Raw genomic sequence first — 19580 nt, forward strand, 5'->3', positions numbered from 1 at the left:
TACACAGTCTGACGGGATACATCATTGCGTATGATATTCTGAGTTTCTGAAGCTTCTTGTTGCCCGAGGTGAATTTCTTTCTGGCCTGCTGGACTGCCACTGTAAAGTCTGGAAAAAGGCAATGGCATTTCCCGGATATTGTATTCTGCCCTTTTCCCTGTCCAGGTGGGGCACCACATCTGGGTCCCTGTGGTTTAGTACCCTGGCGATGATGGGGTGCGGAGAAGCCCCCGGCAGTGGACAGGCTGCCAGAGACCTGTGAGCACACTCAATTAACAGCATATTGGATACATTTTCCGCTCCAAAGAGATCACAAAGCATTTCCTCCACAAACTTCTCCATCGGGCCTGTGTTGGTGGACTCTGGTAAGCGCACTATCTACAGGTTATTGCGGTGTGATCACACCTCGAGGTCTTCATTTTTGGTGCGAATCACCACCAGGACTTCTTCCATCTGAAGACATTTTTGGGAGACTGTCTGTAAGCTTTATTTCGCATCTGATCTGCATTGCTCCGCATCTGTTATGTGGGAGGACTGTTTGTCCAGTGTGGCCACCATATGGTCGAGTCGAATATTAAAGGAGTCAAAGTTACCATCCAGTGAGCTTAGACTTAGTTGCATGGCTACTAGTGTCATTTCGAGAGTGGTCACAGACTGAGACTGCTGATTCATGTTGCCGGGTATCTGAGCATTAGGCCGGACTCTGGCAGTTTTCTTTGATTCAAATGTGAGGTGAGCCTGCCCTTGCTCCGCCATATTTCAGACTCTGTGATAGATGCTGCCAGAGAAAAGGCAATTGATAACTGTCCTTTCAGAATGTTTTGCTAGCGTTGGTGTTGAGTTTTCCCTTTATGCCTTGAATCCAGCTCCTGTCTGAGGCCACCAGGGGGCCAGTTTGGGCAGTTCAACCCTGCATTATGGCCTCCTTTGCCACATCTGTTGACAGCGTTACAGTCGTGTTTCTTCGCTCTGTGTTCCCTGTCCTTGGCCCAGACACCATGCACCACACAGAATTACATTAGGCGGCAAAGCTTCTTTTAAGTTGAGTCTCGGGCTGCCAGTGGATACTCCAGCCAGCCAGTGTTAATAATCCTATAGTGGGCAGTCCACAGGCCGGTGCAGGTCTTACATCCAATCCACTTAGGCGACTGCCAGGCCACTCAACTCCTCACCAACAGGACGGGTGCAGCTGGGCCACCCACTACACTCTTTGCAGCCTTGCAGAGCAGACAGGCCCTGCAACCTTCTTCCAGCCTTTCTGCTCTTGGGCTCACGCTTAAGGCAATCTCCTGGCACCGTTGTACGGCACCATGTCCATCGAGGACCCGCGTGTGACCCCTACCACCATGCATTGACCTTGTCTTTTTTTGTAGGCCGCCCACCAGCGGAGTCACCATCGTCCCATCCCTGGCACCTCTTGGACTGCTCCAGCAGTTGGAAGGTACTCTGGGCCTACGCCTCGACACTTCTCTGCCCGCCTTAGCAGCCGCAGGTGTAGGGTCTTGCAGGCTCCCTCCAGTAGCTCAGAACCTTTCTGGCCTTTTGGTTTACACCCCGCGGTCCCGTTGGTCGGATAAGCCCGTCGATCTTCTTGCATGTACACTCTCGCCGTCTCCAGCAGGCCCTGCACTCTGCATCTCGTTCGGACTCCGCCGAAGTCTCTGCGCCCGTCTGGCCGGGTCAGACCTGTCCACTCCGGTCTGCCCACGACTCACAGGCTCACAGTCTTTGCCCCAGGGTCGGGCTCCCAAAATGTTGCATCACTTGGTCCACAGCGGCCATTGTCTGTTGTTCCAAGTCAGCTCTGCGCAGCCCACTCAGTCACTGGGCGCTGCCATCATGCGGCCTATGGTCGAGCAGGCTCTGCCGATAGCCGCTTGGTTTTTCAGCAATGATTTTCGAGCCACGGACCTCTGGGGCGGATCTGCGCAGCACTTCTATATACACCACATAGCGACTTTTTTTGGAGGTAGTCAGCAGCTCTGAGTTAGGATATTTATCGGATAATTCGTCCAGTCCGGCGGAGTGGCACAAATGTACGGCCATCTTGCCTTGGGCTCTCTGGCGCCCCAGCTTAGCAAAACTATTAAATCAGACAGTAAGTCATGCTCTAATTAAAAAAAAAATAATAATAATAAAAAAAGCAGAGAACTGGTAAATATTGAAGACCCGGCATACAGGAACATCTGAATTCAATTGTTTACTCTAATTGCTCATGGTGTACAAGTCTATGAAATTCTTAAATGTAATTAATCAGACCTTGCGCTGGTCACGACATTTGGCTTGACAAAGCCACAGGCCCGGATTTATTGTTTGCTTTACCTGAAGCACGTTATATATTAACAAACCATAAACCTGTGGGCAGTGGAGATGTGTCAAGGCCATATTCAAAAACCATTGAGAGAGCGTACCTAATATAATCTATATTAACATGAAATGTTTATGAATTAATGTGTGATAATGCCGCATAGAAACCAAAATAGTAACTTTGCTTAAACGTGCACCTGAAATGTGACCACAGGGAGTGGCCGTCAATGTATACGTGGACTAATAATGATGATTAAAATGTTTATAAAATGTTATATTGAATAGGTTCTATTCTAATTATTAATCATTGTGTTATTGAATTTGTGCTGAAATCCGTGTAGGCCTTAGGTTAGCATGAGCCGAAGCTTAGCTGCTCGGCTCTCATATTAAATGTATTTTTCCTATCTTGCAGTGTGCTGACTCGCAAAAGGACATGACCTCTTGTTTTCTTCAAACTAGAAGCCGAATGTAACCATGCTAGATCCGTTCTCATGCATTCTTCATTGCTTGTATAAATTATTAAAACAAAACGCAACAGTGTAGATTAATGTAATGTACAAGGTCATTCAAACCGGTGAAGACAATGGAGCTACTGACCAAAAGATGTGCAAAGAATTACAGAAAGATGAAATCATACCGGACGTGCCACCTCTGAAGACATCGAACAGGAGAACCAATGAGAGACTTGTAAAATAATATGGGGTGAAAGATTAATGACATAATGTGTTTTCCCATTGGATAAAGATAGTGGGGTATAGCAGATGTCCAATAGAATTTTAGGGGAATGTACAACGAAAAAGAGATAAAAACCCATGACACAGGGGACCAATTAGGTGGGTTAGGGAATGCTATTGATTTTATCCAGAAACTTTGGGGGTCATTCCGACCCCGGCGGTCAAGGACCGCTGGGGCCGGGGATGCGGGAGCACCGCCAACAGGCTGGCGGTGCTCCTCAGGACATTCTGACCGCGGCGGTTCAGCCGCGGTCAGAACAGGAAAACCGGCGGTCTCCCGCCGGTTTTCCGCTGTCCTGCAGGATCCTCCATGGCGGCGCAGCTTGCTGCGCCGCCATGGGGATTCTGACACCCCATACCGCCATCCTGTTCCTGGCGGGTCGCCCGCCAGGAACAGGATGGCGGTATGGGGTGTTGTGGGGCCCCTGGGGGCCCCTGCAGTGCCCATGCCAATGGCATGGGCACTGCAGGGGCCCCCGTAAGAGGGCCCCACTTTGTATTTCAGTGTCTGCTTTGCAGACACTGAAATAAGCGACGGGTGCCACTGCACCCGTCGCACATACCCACTCCGCCGGCTCCATTCGGAGCCGGCTTCCTCGTGGGGAGGGGTTTCCCGCTAGGCTGGCGGGCGGCCTTCTGGAGGTCGCCCGCCAGCCCAGCGGGAAAGCCAGAATGGCCTAGCGGCCATATGGCGGCTCCCTCCAGGCGGGCGGCTCCCGCCGCCCGCCGGGGGTCAGAATGACCCCCTTTGTCACTCTGTTTGGTGACTTATTGGTTTGCTTAAAACCATCCTCGTCCTTAGATTGCCCATTTTACACTTTACCTCCTTATGAGGGAAGTGCCCCTTTTTGCCCCGGAGCTGAGTTCTGACTGATGGCGATTTGACTGATGTCCTGAAGACGAAGACTGAACCTGTGTGCTGACCTAAACCTTGGAGGGTAATTAGGACAATACATTTGTGATATGTCTGTTTGCTTTTCCTTTCTAGGTACCAACTGCTTACTTCTGACAGAGACCATAGTTAGATGTTTTCCAAATTGGTGGTTTAAATTGTTTTGCATGAAGCCCAACATGCTAATGCTAATCAGTGGTTAGGACAGGTGTTCACTAAACTGACGCAAATAGACAAACAACCGAATCTATGCTTTGTTGAACTGATGCATTATTGACACTTTGCTAAACTGATCTATGTTCACGCCGTGTTATGTTCTGATGTTTGTGATTCTCGCCTTAATGAAATCCTATCAAAGTTGCCATATCGTGACTATGCTATTATGTTTCTTGGTTTTGAGATTAACGCTTCTGCTTTTAGAATTGTAATAAATAGGGAATAAAACTCATACAATTCTACTAAACTGGTGTGGTTATTCATGACTGCAAGGTCATGGCAGTAGTTTTGAATTGATTAATGACTTTGACTGAAGTGAAATGTATTGTTGTGATAAATATTGTTGACATTATTGACGTATTGATTGACATATTGATTAGCTATCTTGTCCAAAGGTGTCTCTCAACTGGGTCAAAAGATTCATTGGCCTAAAACGAGTCCTGATGTGTAATAAATTATCATAAAAGGACGCGTTAGCACCATTATAAAGTGCAGCTTTTGCAATTCAGCACATTAGCATCTGGTAGGGACCATAAACATAACTGATTCTGAAACTCTTCCATTGTTATTGCTAAACCATCCTCCGAGGAATGAGGCAAATTCTGAGCGTGTACAAACTCGAAGTTCGTTATTCTGTGCTTTTAATGTATAGTTTTAGGATAGCCAGTACTGAATATACTAGAACCTATGCTTTAAAAAAAATCTCCAAATCCCACTCACCATCATACCTCGGACTGGATCCTGACCACTGGTATTGTTTTTATCAAGTAACTTCACTGAACGTTGATTTTACACACGATTATCTGCAAACTATACAATTTAATGGGGCTTAGGCTGAGCAAAATCTGTAAAGCCCTGGAGACTACATCTCAAAATCATACATCTCTCACTCAAGATGTCCTAATAGGGAACGTAGCTAGACATTAACAAACATGGCCCAAGAATGTGAAAACTGAGAAAATGGTCGAGTGGTACAACACTTCACTTCCTATTAAATAAATGCACTCCTGTGTGGCACTCTAATATAAATGTAATGCCTTTGTTTTTTGGGAGAACTAATAATAGCCCAATAGACTACTGAAAGAAGATTAATGTATCTTTCTTGCCAGCGCTCTCGATTTAATGCAGAAAAAGGGAGGTAACGTGCCGACTCATAAAACATTTTATTTATGGTATCACTTTGGAAGAAACTAAGGCCCATTTTAATACTTTTATAGCGCCGCATTTGCGTCATTTTTTTTCAGCGAAAAAATGCGCAAACTTGCAAACTACAATTGTATTTTGTAAATTTGCACCATTTTTGCATCAAAAAGCGGCGCAAATGTGGGACTAAAAAAGTATAAATATGGGTCTAAATGTCCAAATTAAACTCTTAAACCCATGTATTGTCCTACAAAATGATAAAGTGTTTTGCACCGACCTTGAAGGTGTTTCCATGAATCTTAGGTTTCTGGTTTGAAAACAAAGTGACCTCTCTTAGAAGCCACTTAACCAGCCAATGACGTAACAGAAATCTAAAAGGTGGCCCGTTAAGAAGCCACTACATGGAGGAAGAAACCTGAGGCATAAAAAAATTCCAACCAAGAGTTGCAGATGGAAATAGCACGGGTGTAGTAGCAAGGACACCATCTACCCAATGGCCAAGTAACAACCAAAGGGTAAAGTCCAACAGGAAACAAACAGAAGATTCCGGAACAGATGTCAGAATTGTACTTCCAAGAAGACAGAAGAAGACCAATAGGATACTCCTAGAAGCATTAAGACAACCATCACTGTAGGTAGTGCATTTAAACACCTCGTAAACAGGAAGCACACTCCTACGCAGGAAGCACACTTCTCCACGACCTGGAAAAAAGTGCACATTTTGATTTGGGAAAGGTTCACAGAAAAACATTTATAGGTGGTCCTAATGGATTGGGCAATGTAACTATCAAACCCCACCTTCAACAAAGCCTCCCACTTTCCAGAATCTTCTATCTTGGAAAGAGTTTCCCCACTCCAGAAAAAAGAGAATCTCCCCCAATACCATTGTTGACAGCGGGCGTCACTGTGCTGATCTGTGATTGCTGCAAACTCTGTTAATCCACTGACCTAGAGGTTAGTGGCGTAACAAAACCTGAGGGTGCCCCCCCTGAAAACTACCTGGAGGGGGCCTTCTCCACCTGGACCCAGTCAGGGGTCTGCACCCCGTGCACAGTGTTCTGTGCTGAGGGGGCCCCCTGGAGCTCGCCCCCCCCCACCCCGCACCACAGGGGCTGCGATGGCCGTTGTCCACCACTGCGAGAGTTAAGTGACCCCATCCAGCACATTCTTGTCCTCACAGCACGTGCCAACCTATTGTCAGAGTCCCCTGGCATAAAGAAAGGTGGAAGTCAATCAAGTGCCAAAGGACCAGAACAGAGTCTGTTTAATCTACAAGACGTAGAAGGATAAACTTGAGAATAGAGGAGGGCGAGGAGGCAAGATGGCAGAGGCATTCACATTCCTATAGAAAGCCCAGAGGAGAATAATAAGACTAACAATCTATTTTAACAAACAATCTATTTTAACAAAATAAATTAAACGTATATGTTCACAATCCACAAACAGCAAACCCGATGACTCAGATTTTAATCTTTCTAAGGTCAATGAAAGGAGTAACAGTGCATTTGGCAATAGTAAACGAAAGTGTTCAGGACTAGGTAGGTGAAAACAGTAGCTCAAAGCGATATATACCCCAACAAGTTCGTATTATTCAGGTACAATAGAGGGTTTAATATCCAGCACCTCCCAGTGAAGGCCGGGGCTAGTGATAACTACAGATCAGTTCCCTACCCAAGGCTCACTTAGTAGGTGACAGACTCCTACCCAACCCTACTAGCCTTTGAAAAACACTGGACTATGGAAAGGTTTCTTGATTTCCAGACACTCTAGAACACTTCTGGGGAGCCCTTCACCCCAGAGAGTAAGGTGAGCGCCTTGAAACGAAGGGGTTTGGCACTTTGTAATTTAAATTTAAGACACCATATGTTGTGTCATGTTATAGTTCTCTCTGCAGGACAGGCTGCCTCAAGGTGCTCGATTTGCAGCGCAAGAGTTGGCTCAATCTCTTGTCCTCATTTTAACCCCATGGCACACTATGTCATTCATCCTAATATGGGGACTTGCAAGCCCGCCACTATTGCCTGCTGACGCCTGGGCAGCTTGGAAAAGCTCAGCATGTTTCGTATAACACTGCACTGGCATGTCACCACAGCTGACATTTTTATCTGCTTTTAATAAACAACGCATATCGCAATTTCCATGGGGTTGTAACAACAACGTTAAAGAGCCAGGGCCCCATTATGTACCCCTCCTAAGGTCATCCTGTTTGTCACCGGGTATAATTATATACAATGAACGCATAAACTAAAAAGAGGCCAGAAAATAGCAGGAGCCAAAATCTTCACTAAAATAATAAACAGGCAGAGTCCATTCGGTCAAGACCTTGAGCGTTTATTTTCTTTCTCTGCACATAAGTGGAGATGCCCTATATTTTCCCTGGCTGAAATGTGCTAAATCACATAGCTTGCCAAAATATTTCAAAACAGAGTTCTCAAGCTGTTCCAGGTCAGGTGTGAATAATTCATCCAGGCCTTTCCTTTAAAGTTACTGTAACATGAATGCTAATGACGAATTATTAATGCAGGAATGATAATTTGCATATTAAAATGTGTTATTTAAATGTATTAATCTGCTGTTTTAATTTACTTGCATGTGCCTAAGTGAGACTTGCTAGGCCCTGTGACTGTGTAGAAAATGTTGTCATCTTGCTAAACATGCACTTTTCTTTCAGACTACTTTCCCATGAGAAGACTAGTTTGGTAATAGATGCCTATTGCTTTACACTGAGAGTTGTAAGACTTCGACCTTGGATGTAGAACATCCTGGACTGCAGATTAGAAATGTAAACATTTGTTTCAATCTTGTGTGGAATTACATGGATGAATGTTATTCTCATGACTGATTTAGGAAAACCTGATGATGTTTCAAGTTGGAGTCGTATGATCGATTGCTATTAAATTATGCCCCTTCAAAGCCAATTGAGCTGTTGCCCTGATGAACCAGATTGCCATTTGAACTTTAATATGTCAATGACCAGCTGGACTTTGGTCAGAATCCAGACAGATTTCAGAATATGCATGTCCTGTCTGAAGATGTGAAGTTAAATCCCTTTTGCCCTATATCCTCAATGCAGAGCCCCTTGGAGAGGTATTTTCCTCTGTGCCTTTGCCCCTTTGAAATGCCTTGCTGAGACTTGAAGTTTTTCTTCCTAGCCCTTACAGAAGACACTTGATCGAGCTTCTGACATGCTGGCACTTTCCCTGTTTACCTACCTTTTGCCCAACTTACAGAGATGTCCTTTGTAGGAAGTTGGCTCTGTATACACTATTTCAAAGTGAGAAATAGTGTGCACAGAGTCCAAGGGTTCCCCTTAGAGGTAAGACAGTGGCAAAAGTAGATAATTCTAATGCTCTATTTTGTGGTAGCGTGGTTGAGCAGTAGGCTTATCAGAGGGTAGTGTTAAGAATTTGTTGTACACAAACAGACAATAAATGAGGAACACACACTCAAAGACTTACTCCAGGCCAATTTTCTTAGTTTATTTTAAGAACCACAGGTTCAAGATTTACATTAAACACTTTAAATGCAAGGTACTTCATTAGATACTTTAGGAACTTTGAATAAAAGCAATATCATATACAGTCTTTGTAAAAATGGCAATAAGCTATTTTCAAAGTGGACACTGCAAAAATCAACAGTTTCTGGGGGAGGTAAGTAATGCTTAGATTAAGAGGTAAGTAAAACACTTACAAGTCTCAGTTCTGGGGCATAGGCAGCCCACCATTGGGGGTTCAAGGCAGCCCCAAATTTACCACACCAGCAGCTCAGGGCCGGTCAGGTGCAGAGGTCAAAGAGGTGCCAAAAACACATAGACGCCTATGGAGAACAGGGGTGCTCCGTTCCAGTCTGCCAGCAGGGAAGTACCTGCCTCCTCGGGGGGCAGACCATGGGGGTTTTGTAGAGCACTGGGGGGGACACAAGTAGGCACACAAAACACACCCTCAGCTGCACAGGGGGGCCGGGTGCAGTGTGCAAAGCAGGCGTTGGGTTTTAGATAGGAAACAATGGAGGGACCCGGGGGTCACTCTAGCGGTGCAGGCAGGCACAGGGGGGGGCTTCTCGGGACAGCCACAACCTGGGCTAGGCAGAGGGTCGCCTGGGGGTCACTCCTGCGCTGAAGTTCGGTTTCTTCAGGTGCTGGGGGTTGCAGGTGCAGTGTTGGTTCCAGGCGTCGGGTCCCTTGTTACAGGCAGTTGCAGTCAGGGGGAGCCTCTGGATTCCCTCTGCAGGCGTCGCTGTGGAGGCTCAGGGGGGTCATCTCTGGTTACTCACCGGCTCGCAGTCGCCGGGGAGTCCTCCCTGAGGTGTTGGCTCTCTGAATCTCGAGCCGGGGGCGTCAGGTGCAGAGTGAGAAGTCCGGCGGGAAAACGTGCAGTCTTGGAAAGTTGCTTCTTTGCTGCAAAGTAGCTTTTCTTTTTAACAGGGCCGCTGTTCACAGGAGTTTCTTGGTCCTTTAGTCCAGGGCAGTCCTCTGAGGCTTCAGAGGTCGCTGGTCCCTGTCGGATGCGTCGCTGGTTGCAGGTTTTCGAAGTTGGAGACAGGTCGGTAGGGCTGGGGCCAAAGCAGTTGTCGTCTTCTTCCTTCTCTGCAGGCTTGTAGGTCAGCAGTCCTTCTTTCTTCAGGTTGCAGGAATCTGATTTCCTGGGATCTGGGGAGCCCCTAAATACTGAATTTAGGGGTGTGTTTAGGTCTGGGAGGGCAGTAGCCAATGGTTACTGTCCTTGAGGGTGGCTACACCCTCTTTGTGCCTCCTCCCTGTGGGGAGGGGGGCACATCCCTAATCCTATTGGGGGAATCCTCCAAACTCAAGATGGAGGATTTCTAAAGGTAGGGGTCACCTCAGCTCAGGACACCTTAGGGGCTGTCCTGACTGGTGGGTGACTCCTCCTTGTTTTTCTCATTATCTCCTCCAGCCTTGCCGCCAAAAGTGGGGGCAGTGGCCGGAGGGGCGGGTATCTCCACTAGCTGGGATGTCCAGGGGCGCTATAACAAAAGGGGTGAGCCTTTGAGGCTCACCGCCAGGTGTTACAGTTCCTGCAGGGGGAGGTGAGAAGCACCACCACCCAGTACAGGCTTTGTTCCTGGCCACAGAGGGACAAAGGCACTCTCCCCATGTGGCCAGCAACATGTCTGGTGGGTGGCAGGCTGGCAGAAACTGGTCAGCCTACACTAGAAGTAGGATTGGTATTCTGGGGGCATCTCTAAGATGCCCTCTGGGTGTATGTTACAATAAATTGCACACTGGCATTAGTGTGCATTTATTATGCTGAAAAGTTTGATACCAAACTTCCCAGATTTCAGTGTAGCCATTATGGAACTGTGGAGTTCGTGTTTGACAGACTCCCAGACCATATACTCTTATGGCTACTCTGCACTTACAATGTCTAAGGTTTTGCTTAGACACTGTAGGGGAATAGTGCTCATTCACATATGCCCTCACCTGTGGCATAGTGCACCCTGCCTTAGGGCTGTAAGGCCTGCTAGAGGGGTGACTTACCTATGCCACAGGCAGTGTGAGGTTGGCATGACACTCTGAGGGGAGTGCCATGTCGACTTAGTCATTTTCTCCCCACCAGCACACACAAGCTGTGAGGCAGTGTGCATGTGCTGAGTGAGGGGTCCCCAGGGTGGCATAAGACATGCTGCAGCCCTTAGAGACCTTCCCTGGCATCAGGGCCCTTGGTAGCAGGGGTACCAGTTACAATGGACTTACCTGAGTGCCAGGGTTGTGCCAATTGTGGAGACAAAGGTACAGTTTAGGGAAAGAACACTGGTGCTGGGATCTGGTTAGCAGGGTCCCAGCACACTTTCAATCAAAACTTAGCATCAGCAAAGGCAAAAAGTTAGAGGGTAACCATGCCAAGGAGGCATTTCCTTACAACCTTTTTCCAAATTCTTTTTTCTCCTTTCTGTCTTTTGCCAGCATGTGTTCAGCCCCCACACGTTTTCCCCTGACTGGCTAACTGTAGGGTTTCCCTGTGCCCAGCTAAACTGACCTTTGATGATTTGAACTGCCTTAATGCTTATAAAAAATGAGCAACATTTGTTTTCTGTGCATCAAATCATCTTATTGATGTTTTGCATTGTCTCTGTTAAGTGCCTAGTTCTCTTAATTTTAATTCACCTGAACTTGTTTCATCACCTTGGTCAATCCTTGGTAAGTCTGTATCTCTATAGCTTTGTCTTGCAAATTGTTTACATGACTTAAGTTTGTAATAAACTCCTTAATTCCTAACTGGAGTTTTCCTTGTATGGCCACATTGGTCATACTGTGTACTTGTACTGGTTTGTACTGAAATTTTGTTGTATGGTTCTATCACATTCTATGCAAGGTCCAAAGATCTGTTGACCTTGTTGAGCATTGATTCCTGCGACGGATGAAAATGCTCCAGCACCTGCAAGATTATGGATAATCACAAGCCTAGTTTCTAATGAAATATCTATTGGTTCATGTTCACTTCTGAGTTACACCTTGATGACAGACTCAGAATATCATGAGAGATGCACAGTACCAGTAAATCATGAAGAATGATCGCTGTAAAGGTAAATAGGTTGTAACTCTCTCCAAATTACTATACAGTACCTCAGTATTGACTATCTGTATAGAAAGCAGATCTATTCCACTCAAAGATGTTCACCAAGAAGCTTGTGTGCCTTACTACTGGACCCCTGATTTCCTATGGATTCTTCCATCACCTTCAAAACAGTTTGCATAATCCACAAAGCAGCCTGCCAGAACATTGAAATTGTTTGCAAAAAGTCCTGTGATTGATGCATGAAGCAAAGGCCTGCCATGCCTACACATGAAAATAATCAGGTAGTAACACACCTCAAAACAGTCATCCTGCAAATGGGACTCATGACCTTCCAAACTGGATTTTTTTTTAACAAACCCCACTCCTCTGTACTTCAGAAAAATTCTCACCATATTCCTTTTGTAGAAATATTGTCTCGGTGATGGATCAATATCTGAAGACTTACTGCTGGGTTATGGCCCAGAAGGAACAACTGTAGGCACACACTGAAGAGAGAGTGGTTCTCCTCATAGACCATGATGTATATGGTCTAAGGATGGTCTTTGGATTTTCCAGTCACATGCAATTTGTACCACATCCATGTTCCAACTGTTTCTCAAGGCTATCATATCTTAACATCGAATTTTCAAACAACTTTTGTAATCAATTCACTCTTAGCCATATCTGATGTAAATATGTTGAAAAATTGTGGCTAGAACTAAAACCAGAAAATAGCCACTGCCAGGTATTTTTAAAATTCATGCAATGCTTTGATCAGCGCTCTTCTTGTTTCTTTAATAACTTTGGTGCCATTTGACAAATTTGCTCAACACTTTACAAAAAAGTTAATCCACCTCAGGTTGCTCCTTCAATAAGAAGTGTCACACTGATCTGTGTGTGGGGGAGGGGGTGTTGGGCATGAAAACATTGAGTTCCCATGTTAATTCCCACAGGGAATGTAGCTCTCTGATACAGAAAATACGCTGAAAGGAATTACAAGTTTGACAAAAAAACATGCTTTTTATGATTTAGTGTAAACCATTCAGTCCTTTTCGAGGAATTTGCATTTTAAAAGAGGCTCTGATTGACATTAAAGGGTTAACCCTCAGAAAATGGTAGGATATCTGGATGATTGGTCCTACAATATCAAAAAAATGTAAAAATAGGCCTCTTTGCTGAGGAAGCTTTTTCTCCTGCTGGCCTTTTTGGTAGCACGGCATCAGTGCCGGTATTGTGATATTGAGGAATCTGACTGGTTGACTGCAGCTGTGAACAAAATGTTCCAGCTGCCATGACTGGACTTGGTCCCCTTGTTCTTCTCCCACTGGCCCTTTCGATACTACAGTTCCGGTGCTGAGACTGTGATAGTGAGGTATCTAATTGGCTGGACGCAACTGCAAACAACATGTTCTAGCTGCCATGGCTTGGCCCCCTTGTCCTGTGTAGGGACACCCTGACCTCTAGGCATTTGTGAGGGGGACCAAAAGGGACCTACTCAGAGATAAAAATAAAATAACTTATTTTGGACTGTGAGTACAGCAGTGTTCTTGCGAGACCCAGTACAGCCCTCCTGTGAGGTACTGCAGTACTCCTGCAAGAGCTGATGTTCATGCATCTGTCTCCATGGTACCAGAGTACCATGCAACCTCTTCCTTATCCACCCGTTGGTACAGCAGTGCAGTGCAAGCTTCCTTGAGGAAGCTTGCATAGTACAGTGGTACCATGGAGCAGAAGCTTGCATGATGGGTACCGCAGGAGTACTGCAGCATCTGTAAAAAATTAAGAATAGAAGAGAATGTGGGTTGGGCAAACACGGCTGATCGATGTGCACAGCAGGGGTAGGATACATGTGGGGGGGAGAGGGGGTTAAAGGGCATAGGGCCTCACCAACGGCCAGGTCCCGAAGTCAAACGCCGTATTGCACAGCCAAAGGCCCTGCACTGAGGAGGTTGGACACTGATGACAAGGTTGGGCACAGAGCTTGGAAGCAGGCCCTCAGGCTATCCCCCGTTGAGCATGGCCAAAGGCTGTGTTCAGCAGTGGTTTAGAGATATGTAATACGTTGGGCGCACTACCTGGTCTTGTGGCCAACCCCCACTATACACAGCTGAAGGTCATGTGTAGCCAGCAGGTGGACACTGACTGGAGGGTTGGGTAAAGGGCATGCCCTTGGCCAGCCCACTGCTAAGCCTGGCTTAAGACCAAACAAAGCAGGGATGCCCAGAGGCGGGAATCAAGGGGTAGTAAGGGTGAAAGGTGCCGCACCTCCAGGGAGTATACACATTAGGTATGAGCCACAAACGTCAACAAGGTCAAAGCTGTGCCAGTGGTCAGGTTACTACCCTAGAGACACAAAAATGTGTATAGAAATACACAATATACAATAAGCAATATGGGACCACAGCACACAGAAGTAAAACACGATCAAAGGGAAAGGTAGTGTGCACATGGCAAATTTGATTTGCCATGTCCACACTACCTTTCCCTTTTCTACTCACTTGGGTTGTGCATTTCTGGCTATGTAACTTTACTCTGTGTTTGTTACTTTGTATCTTATTGATTGATATTGCCGATACAGTGTTCAGTTATGAGTAAAATGATACACGAGTATTTCATATGTCTGTTTTGCAGCCTTGAAAAAGTCACCTGTGTGACGAAACACGTGTTGGCTGTGTTTGGTGAAAGTTTTTTCTGAATGAAGCAAACTGTGTCTTCAATTAAAGAAACTTCCTTCAATGAATTTGGGATACCTACGCGTTTTTTCTTCAACTTCATCAGCTTACCTTAGATACTAATTCATGTCACTTGATCATGTTTTACTTCTGTGTGCTGTGGTCCCATATTGCTTAATGCCCAGAGGCGAGTTGGGAGCAGAGCTGAGCTGGAGGCCGTGTGCAGTGTGGTGTTTGGCTGTCCATACCCAGGTAGGATGCAGGGCAGGGCCAATGGCCAGACCCGACAGCTAAGCCCCATTAGGCTCAACGCAGCAGGGGGTTGGGCGGCTACGACGGGGTTGGGAGCAGGTTGTAAACTAACACTAGGCCATGGAGTCAACCCCGTGCTCTGCATGGCCAAAGGACCTATTTATCAGGGATATTGGATGCAGTTTGTCCGAAGAAGTTGGGTGTATGCTCAAGTTTAGATATAGCAAAAAAACTGAATTCACTGAAAAATGAAAAGGTTAAATTGATGCTATAGTTGGGTATGGTAATACAATCTTAGCTTACATTAAAATACAAATTCCATGAAAAAAACAAAGATTGAAATTACAGTTGAAATGAGATAAAAACTAACACTTAAAAAAACAAAAACACTGCAATAAACAACTTATAATTTACTACAACAACATATGATATCTGGAATCAAAGTGAGTGTTTTAAGTATCTGAAATACTGCATTCTTAACCACATCAAATATTTCTCTCTTCTTTTTTACTAAAGGCAGTCAAAGTTTATAGTCCAATATTTTCATTACTGTTAACAACTATTTTTTCTTGGGTTCAAAAGAAAAAGTAAGTAATGCTAACTGCTGCAAAAGAAACATATAACTTAAAAATACTTAGTAGGCAACTCATGAAATATATTATATATCTATACATGAAATTGGGACCCTTAAAAGAGAGAGACAAAAACTCTGCTCGTAATTAGGATCTTCAAATATATTTTGCTGTAGTCAAATACACTGCTTTAAGGCAGGAGCTCACTCTCTGACCCGCTCAAGGATTCTCAAACAAAGGAAATTGCACCACTTACTTATGACCAAGTTCATGGGCAATGGTAAAGGCCAGATTCAAACCGTTATCTTCCGCAAGGACACACTTCCTTTTTGCACTGCACACGCCACCAAGGTAGGCAATTCCTAGCAAGAAACAAGAGAGAGGGAGCATTATTACATAGTATAGTGCTTTGCCAATAATCATTTTTAAGAAGAGCTACGGTAAAAGTAAAAAAAACACAGAGTCGGCCCATTACCCTTGCAGCATTGCCTCAAAATGTGTTAACTTGCACCTTTTTTTATCTGCCCATTTTGATACAGTCTGAAAGTGACCAAAGCCAAACAGGGGTCAAAGCAACCAACCTGTGCCAAAGCTGCTGGGAACTGCAAAAATATGGGCCCGATTCAGGAAAGCATTTTCAGCTGTATACAGGACTATAGACAAAAATGTATTCGTGTATGCCTCAGGAATTCACAGACGTACTCCTTTAAGGTGTAAAGAGTATTACTACTTTGCAATTCTCTACCACAATTACGTGGAATTAAACATTAATAGACCCCGGAAAATGTGTGATTTGCCTTATGTTTGTGAACACCTGATGACGCAGAAAAAGAAGGTCCGACATATATTCATACATATCGTATAATCAAAACATGTAATGTAGTGTGATTTTAGTAAAGAAAATAATGTACGAAGGAAATTGTGCCCTCGGGGTAGTTCGCCATAATTTGTAAACAAGCTTTATTAATCATGAAGTATTGGAAATGTAGTAATCCGTCATAATCGCAAATGTATGCCATGATTTCTTGTTTGAAAACTGTTTTGCTTAGCTTAAATTTAGTACAGGCTTTGGCCTAGTTGCCTGGTTTCAAATTCTAACTGCGTGATTTTTCCTTGAACTAATGAAACATATATTCTTGCTTGAAGTTGTATTTTTCCAGTAGAGTTGGCTGGTACAAGGTTTCGTGCTAGGCCGGTTTCATCCCCTTTGATACAAGGTCAGTCTCTGCAGGTGCGGACAATGAAGGTACAGATAGTAAAATAATTGGCAAACCATGATACAATTTGTGTTCCAAGGCTCCAAGGACAGTGTATGCATAAATGAGCACTAGTAAAAGACAATCTTTGATTGGACAATTTGAAGCCAACCTATGAACCCTCCAATGGAAGACCCTGCAGAATTTGGAATGTTTCTTACTTAAACCCACCGGACAAAGAGAAGTCAGCCATTTTCCTCGATGCCAGTTTGAAGCCTGATGCCAGACTCCATTTTGGACGACACCCTGATGCCCTTTTCTCTATCTGAGAGAAAGAGACTTTAAGAATTCTCACCCTAGAGACTTTAACTTTGATTTGCCCCTGTCTTGCCCATGCAGTAACTTTGCCATATTCTCCTTGCCGCTGCAAGGAAGTTTGCCCTTAACTATGCCCCTTTGAAATTTGCCCCATGCTGATCAACCGGTACCTGAAGGACGAAGACTTTTCTTGAATGCTGATTGTATTTGGTAAATATGAAAGGATAAATGTATTATGCATTGTGTTTTTTTTCCTTTTAGGTACCAACTGCTAATTTTGATAGAGCCCTAGCTAGAAGTTTTCCAAATTTGTGTTGACTAAATTCGTTTTGCATGAAGTCCCACATGCCGATGCTAATTAGAGGTTAGTCGAGGTATTCATTCAATGTACCATGCTAAATTGAAATCTTGTTATGCTGACCGAATGTATGCAATTAGTCCAATACAGTTAGTCATATTGGTGATTTGCATTGCTATAACAGAGTGTATCATTATCCAGATTTTACGTAGATTGCGTTTCTTCCGCCGTTATGGACAGCTAGTAATGTTCATATACATATATCAATTGGTTTTGAGACATATATACATCGTGCTAGCTTTGTTAATATAGGGAAATAAATTCACTAACTTTTAATAAACTGGTGTGGTTATTCATGACTGAAAGGTCATGGTGCGCCGAAATACCAACTGTTATTGATTTCTGATGTGCTATATTGATCTATTAATTGAGTATTGATTACCGATTATAGTAGTTATTGATTATTGATCTGAGTGACTCGACTATTTTAGGATGAGGCGAGCCCAACTCGGTTAAAAGATTCACCGACCTCCAACGTGTCCAGGTACAGGTAATTTATAAGGGCTGGACGCGTTATCAGTAGATGGTAGCAGAGGATGGTTTAGCCCTTTGGGACCCCATCCGAACAATAGACAGAGTTAAGTTAGAATTTTCTTTGATAAAACAAGTTGGAGAGATGATGATGCCATAAGTCCCCAATGACTTTCCCGGAATCTCGGAGCTTGCGAATGAGGAACATGGAGGTATGAGAATGGTCTCAGCGTTTCTAGTGACGGTATGAGTGAAGTTAGGGTTTTGCGCTTGCACAGCTTATTGCCGCAGACTAATTGAGAAGTTTGTGAGGATTTGAGGGGTTAAAAGATATTAGAGGAGCGTTACTCCAAAGGTGTGAGAGTAGGGAAGTCGTCGAACTTCATGTGTGTGTAGCGCTTTGAGCAGAAAAATTGTCCACGTGGTTGTTGATGTTGAAACGGGCCCTGCGAGGTCAAGAGACTCCGGAGTATGTTGAAAAGTGTATGTGACACTTGTTTGATGTTGTGATCTGGTCAGGTTTAATAGGTTGATCGGGCGTGGTCAACAAGTCGGTATGAATGTTGCAGAGTGAAAGAAAACTTCGACTTTGAGATTTGACGAATTCTAAAGTGCACTAGAATAGTTCATTGATCAGTTGAGAGTAAAGTTTGCGGGTCAAATTTTGCTTGCGAAAGTGGGAAACCGAGAAAGATGGAATAACTGCTGAGGCTAGTGAAAAATCCCTAAGGTTTCTGAAGCGACTGTATTACCTTTCCTGTAGTAAACCGACAGATCTGTTTTATTCTTTTGGTTAAGTGCTTGCGTTATATTGCAGCAATTAGTTTATGAGTGAAGCCGAATGAAAAGAGGACAAGCCGCGGGACTTTGTCAGCCGCAGTTGTGAGTGTGACGTCACTAGGAGCCGCGCTGGGATAGGTCGGTTAGTAAGAAGGGTCGCGCACGGATTGGACGCAGTCCGTGAAGCGCAATTGGAAGGGGAAAGGCAAGCGAAGAGTATTCCGGGAATTAAAGTCGCTTATTGATTACATATTTTAGAAAAACAAAAGACGGAAAGATTAAATTTTTCAAAGCATTTAAGAGTGCCATGAGGGGAGATGTTTATATTAAAGCAAATGTAGGAGTAGAAACACCGCCTGAGGGTACACCAGCTTACATCGTCATTGAAGAAAAGGGTGTAGCGCCATGTCTATGGTTAAAACAATGGTGCAAATTAACAGAGAAACATGGAAGTGTAGCGTTCCCTATCCATGGATCGTTTAATCTAAGAGTTTTAGAAAATCTGAGATTTGCGCTATACGACATGAAAGTACCTCCAAGACCAGCACAGTTTGAGGCACTAGCAATTTGGGAGCTAATAGCTAGAAACCAAAAACAAAAGAAATTTGAGACAAGAATAAGAAAAGTAGAAAAGACACTAGCGGATGCTAGATGGGACAGCACACAAAAGGTTTGGAGATCAGACGTATTGCAGGGGATTAAATTGTTTCCAGCGGTTACCGAGGAAGCGGAGACGGAAGGAAGGAAAGCCACCTATAAGACAAACAGGAGTCAGTCCAGAGAGAGAGAGAGCAATAGAAACTCGAAAAGGGGAGACGAGTCAGATGATGAGGAGTTCATTATACAATTGCTGAATGATCGCCCACCACCATATGTGGAAAGCGAAAAAGGCTCAAGCATTAGTACTGCCCCTCCAGAACCAATTCAGGGTAATGTAACACCAAATTTGAGAATATCTCAGAGGCCGAGCAGCTCCGACATGCCTTTCTCACCACGAATACCACGGATTCAGAGAATGTACCCAGACGTGCCAACATTGAATCCTGCTGATAACTATCAGCCACAGGTTCAAAGGCACTGTTGCGATGAGCATAATATGGGAATGACTTCTGATTCGATGGCACAGGGAGGACAAAACTGTCAGAGACCGACAT

The 19580-nt window shown here is 44.6% G+C and overlaps 1 protein-coding gene across 2 annotated transcripts in view; it reads right to left on the bottom strand.

Moving 5' to 3' along the window:
- The window catches only part of ADAMTS17 (ADAM metallopeptidase with thrombospondin type 1 motif 17), a 1096962-nt gene that overhangs the window by 712316 nt on the left and 365066 nt on the right, over nucleotides 1-19580 (bottom strand). For both annotated transcript variants that reach the window (XM_069222781.1, XM_069222782.1), the window contains exon 8: nucleotides 15560-15665. In XM_069222781.1, coding sequence (XP_069078882.1) covers nucleotides 15560-15665 — 106 coding nt within the window. The remainder of the gene's footprint in view (nucleotides 1-15559; nucleotides 15666-19580) is intronic.

This window comes from Pleurodeles waltl, chromosome 3_1 (genome assembly GCF_031143425.1).
Source record: "Pleurodeles waltl isolate 20211129_DDA chromosome 3_1, aPleWal1.hap1.20221129, whole genome shotgun sequence".
In the NCBI taxonomy this organism is placed as follows: Eukaryota; Metazoa; Chordata; class Amphibia; order Caudata; family Salamandridae; genus Pleurodeles; species Pleurodeles waltl.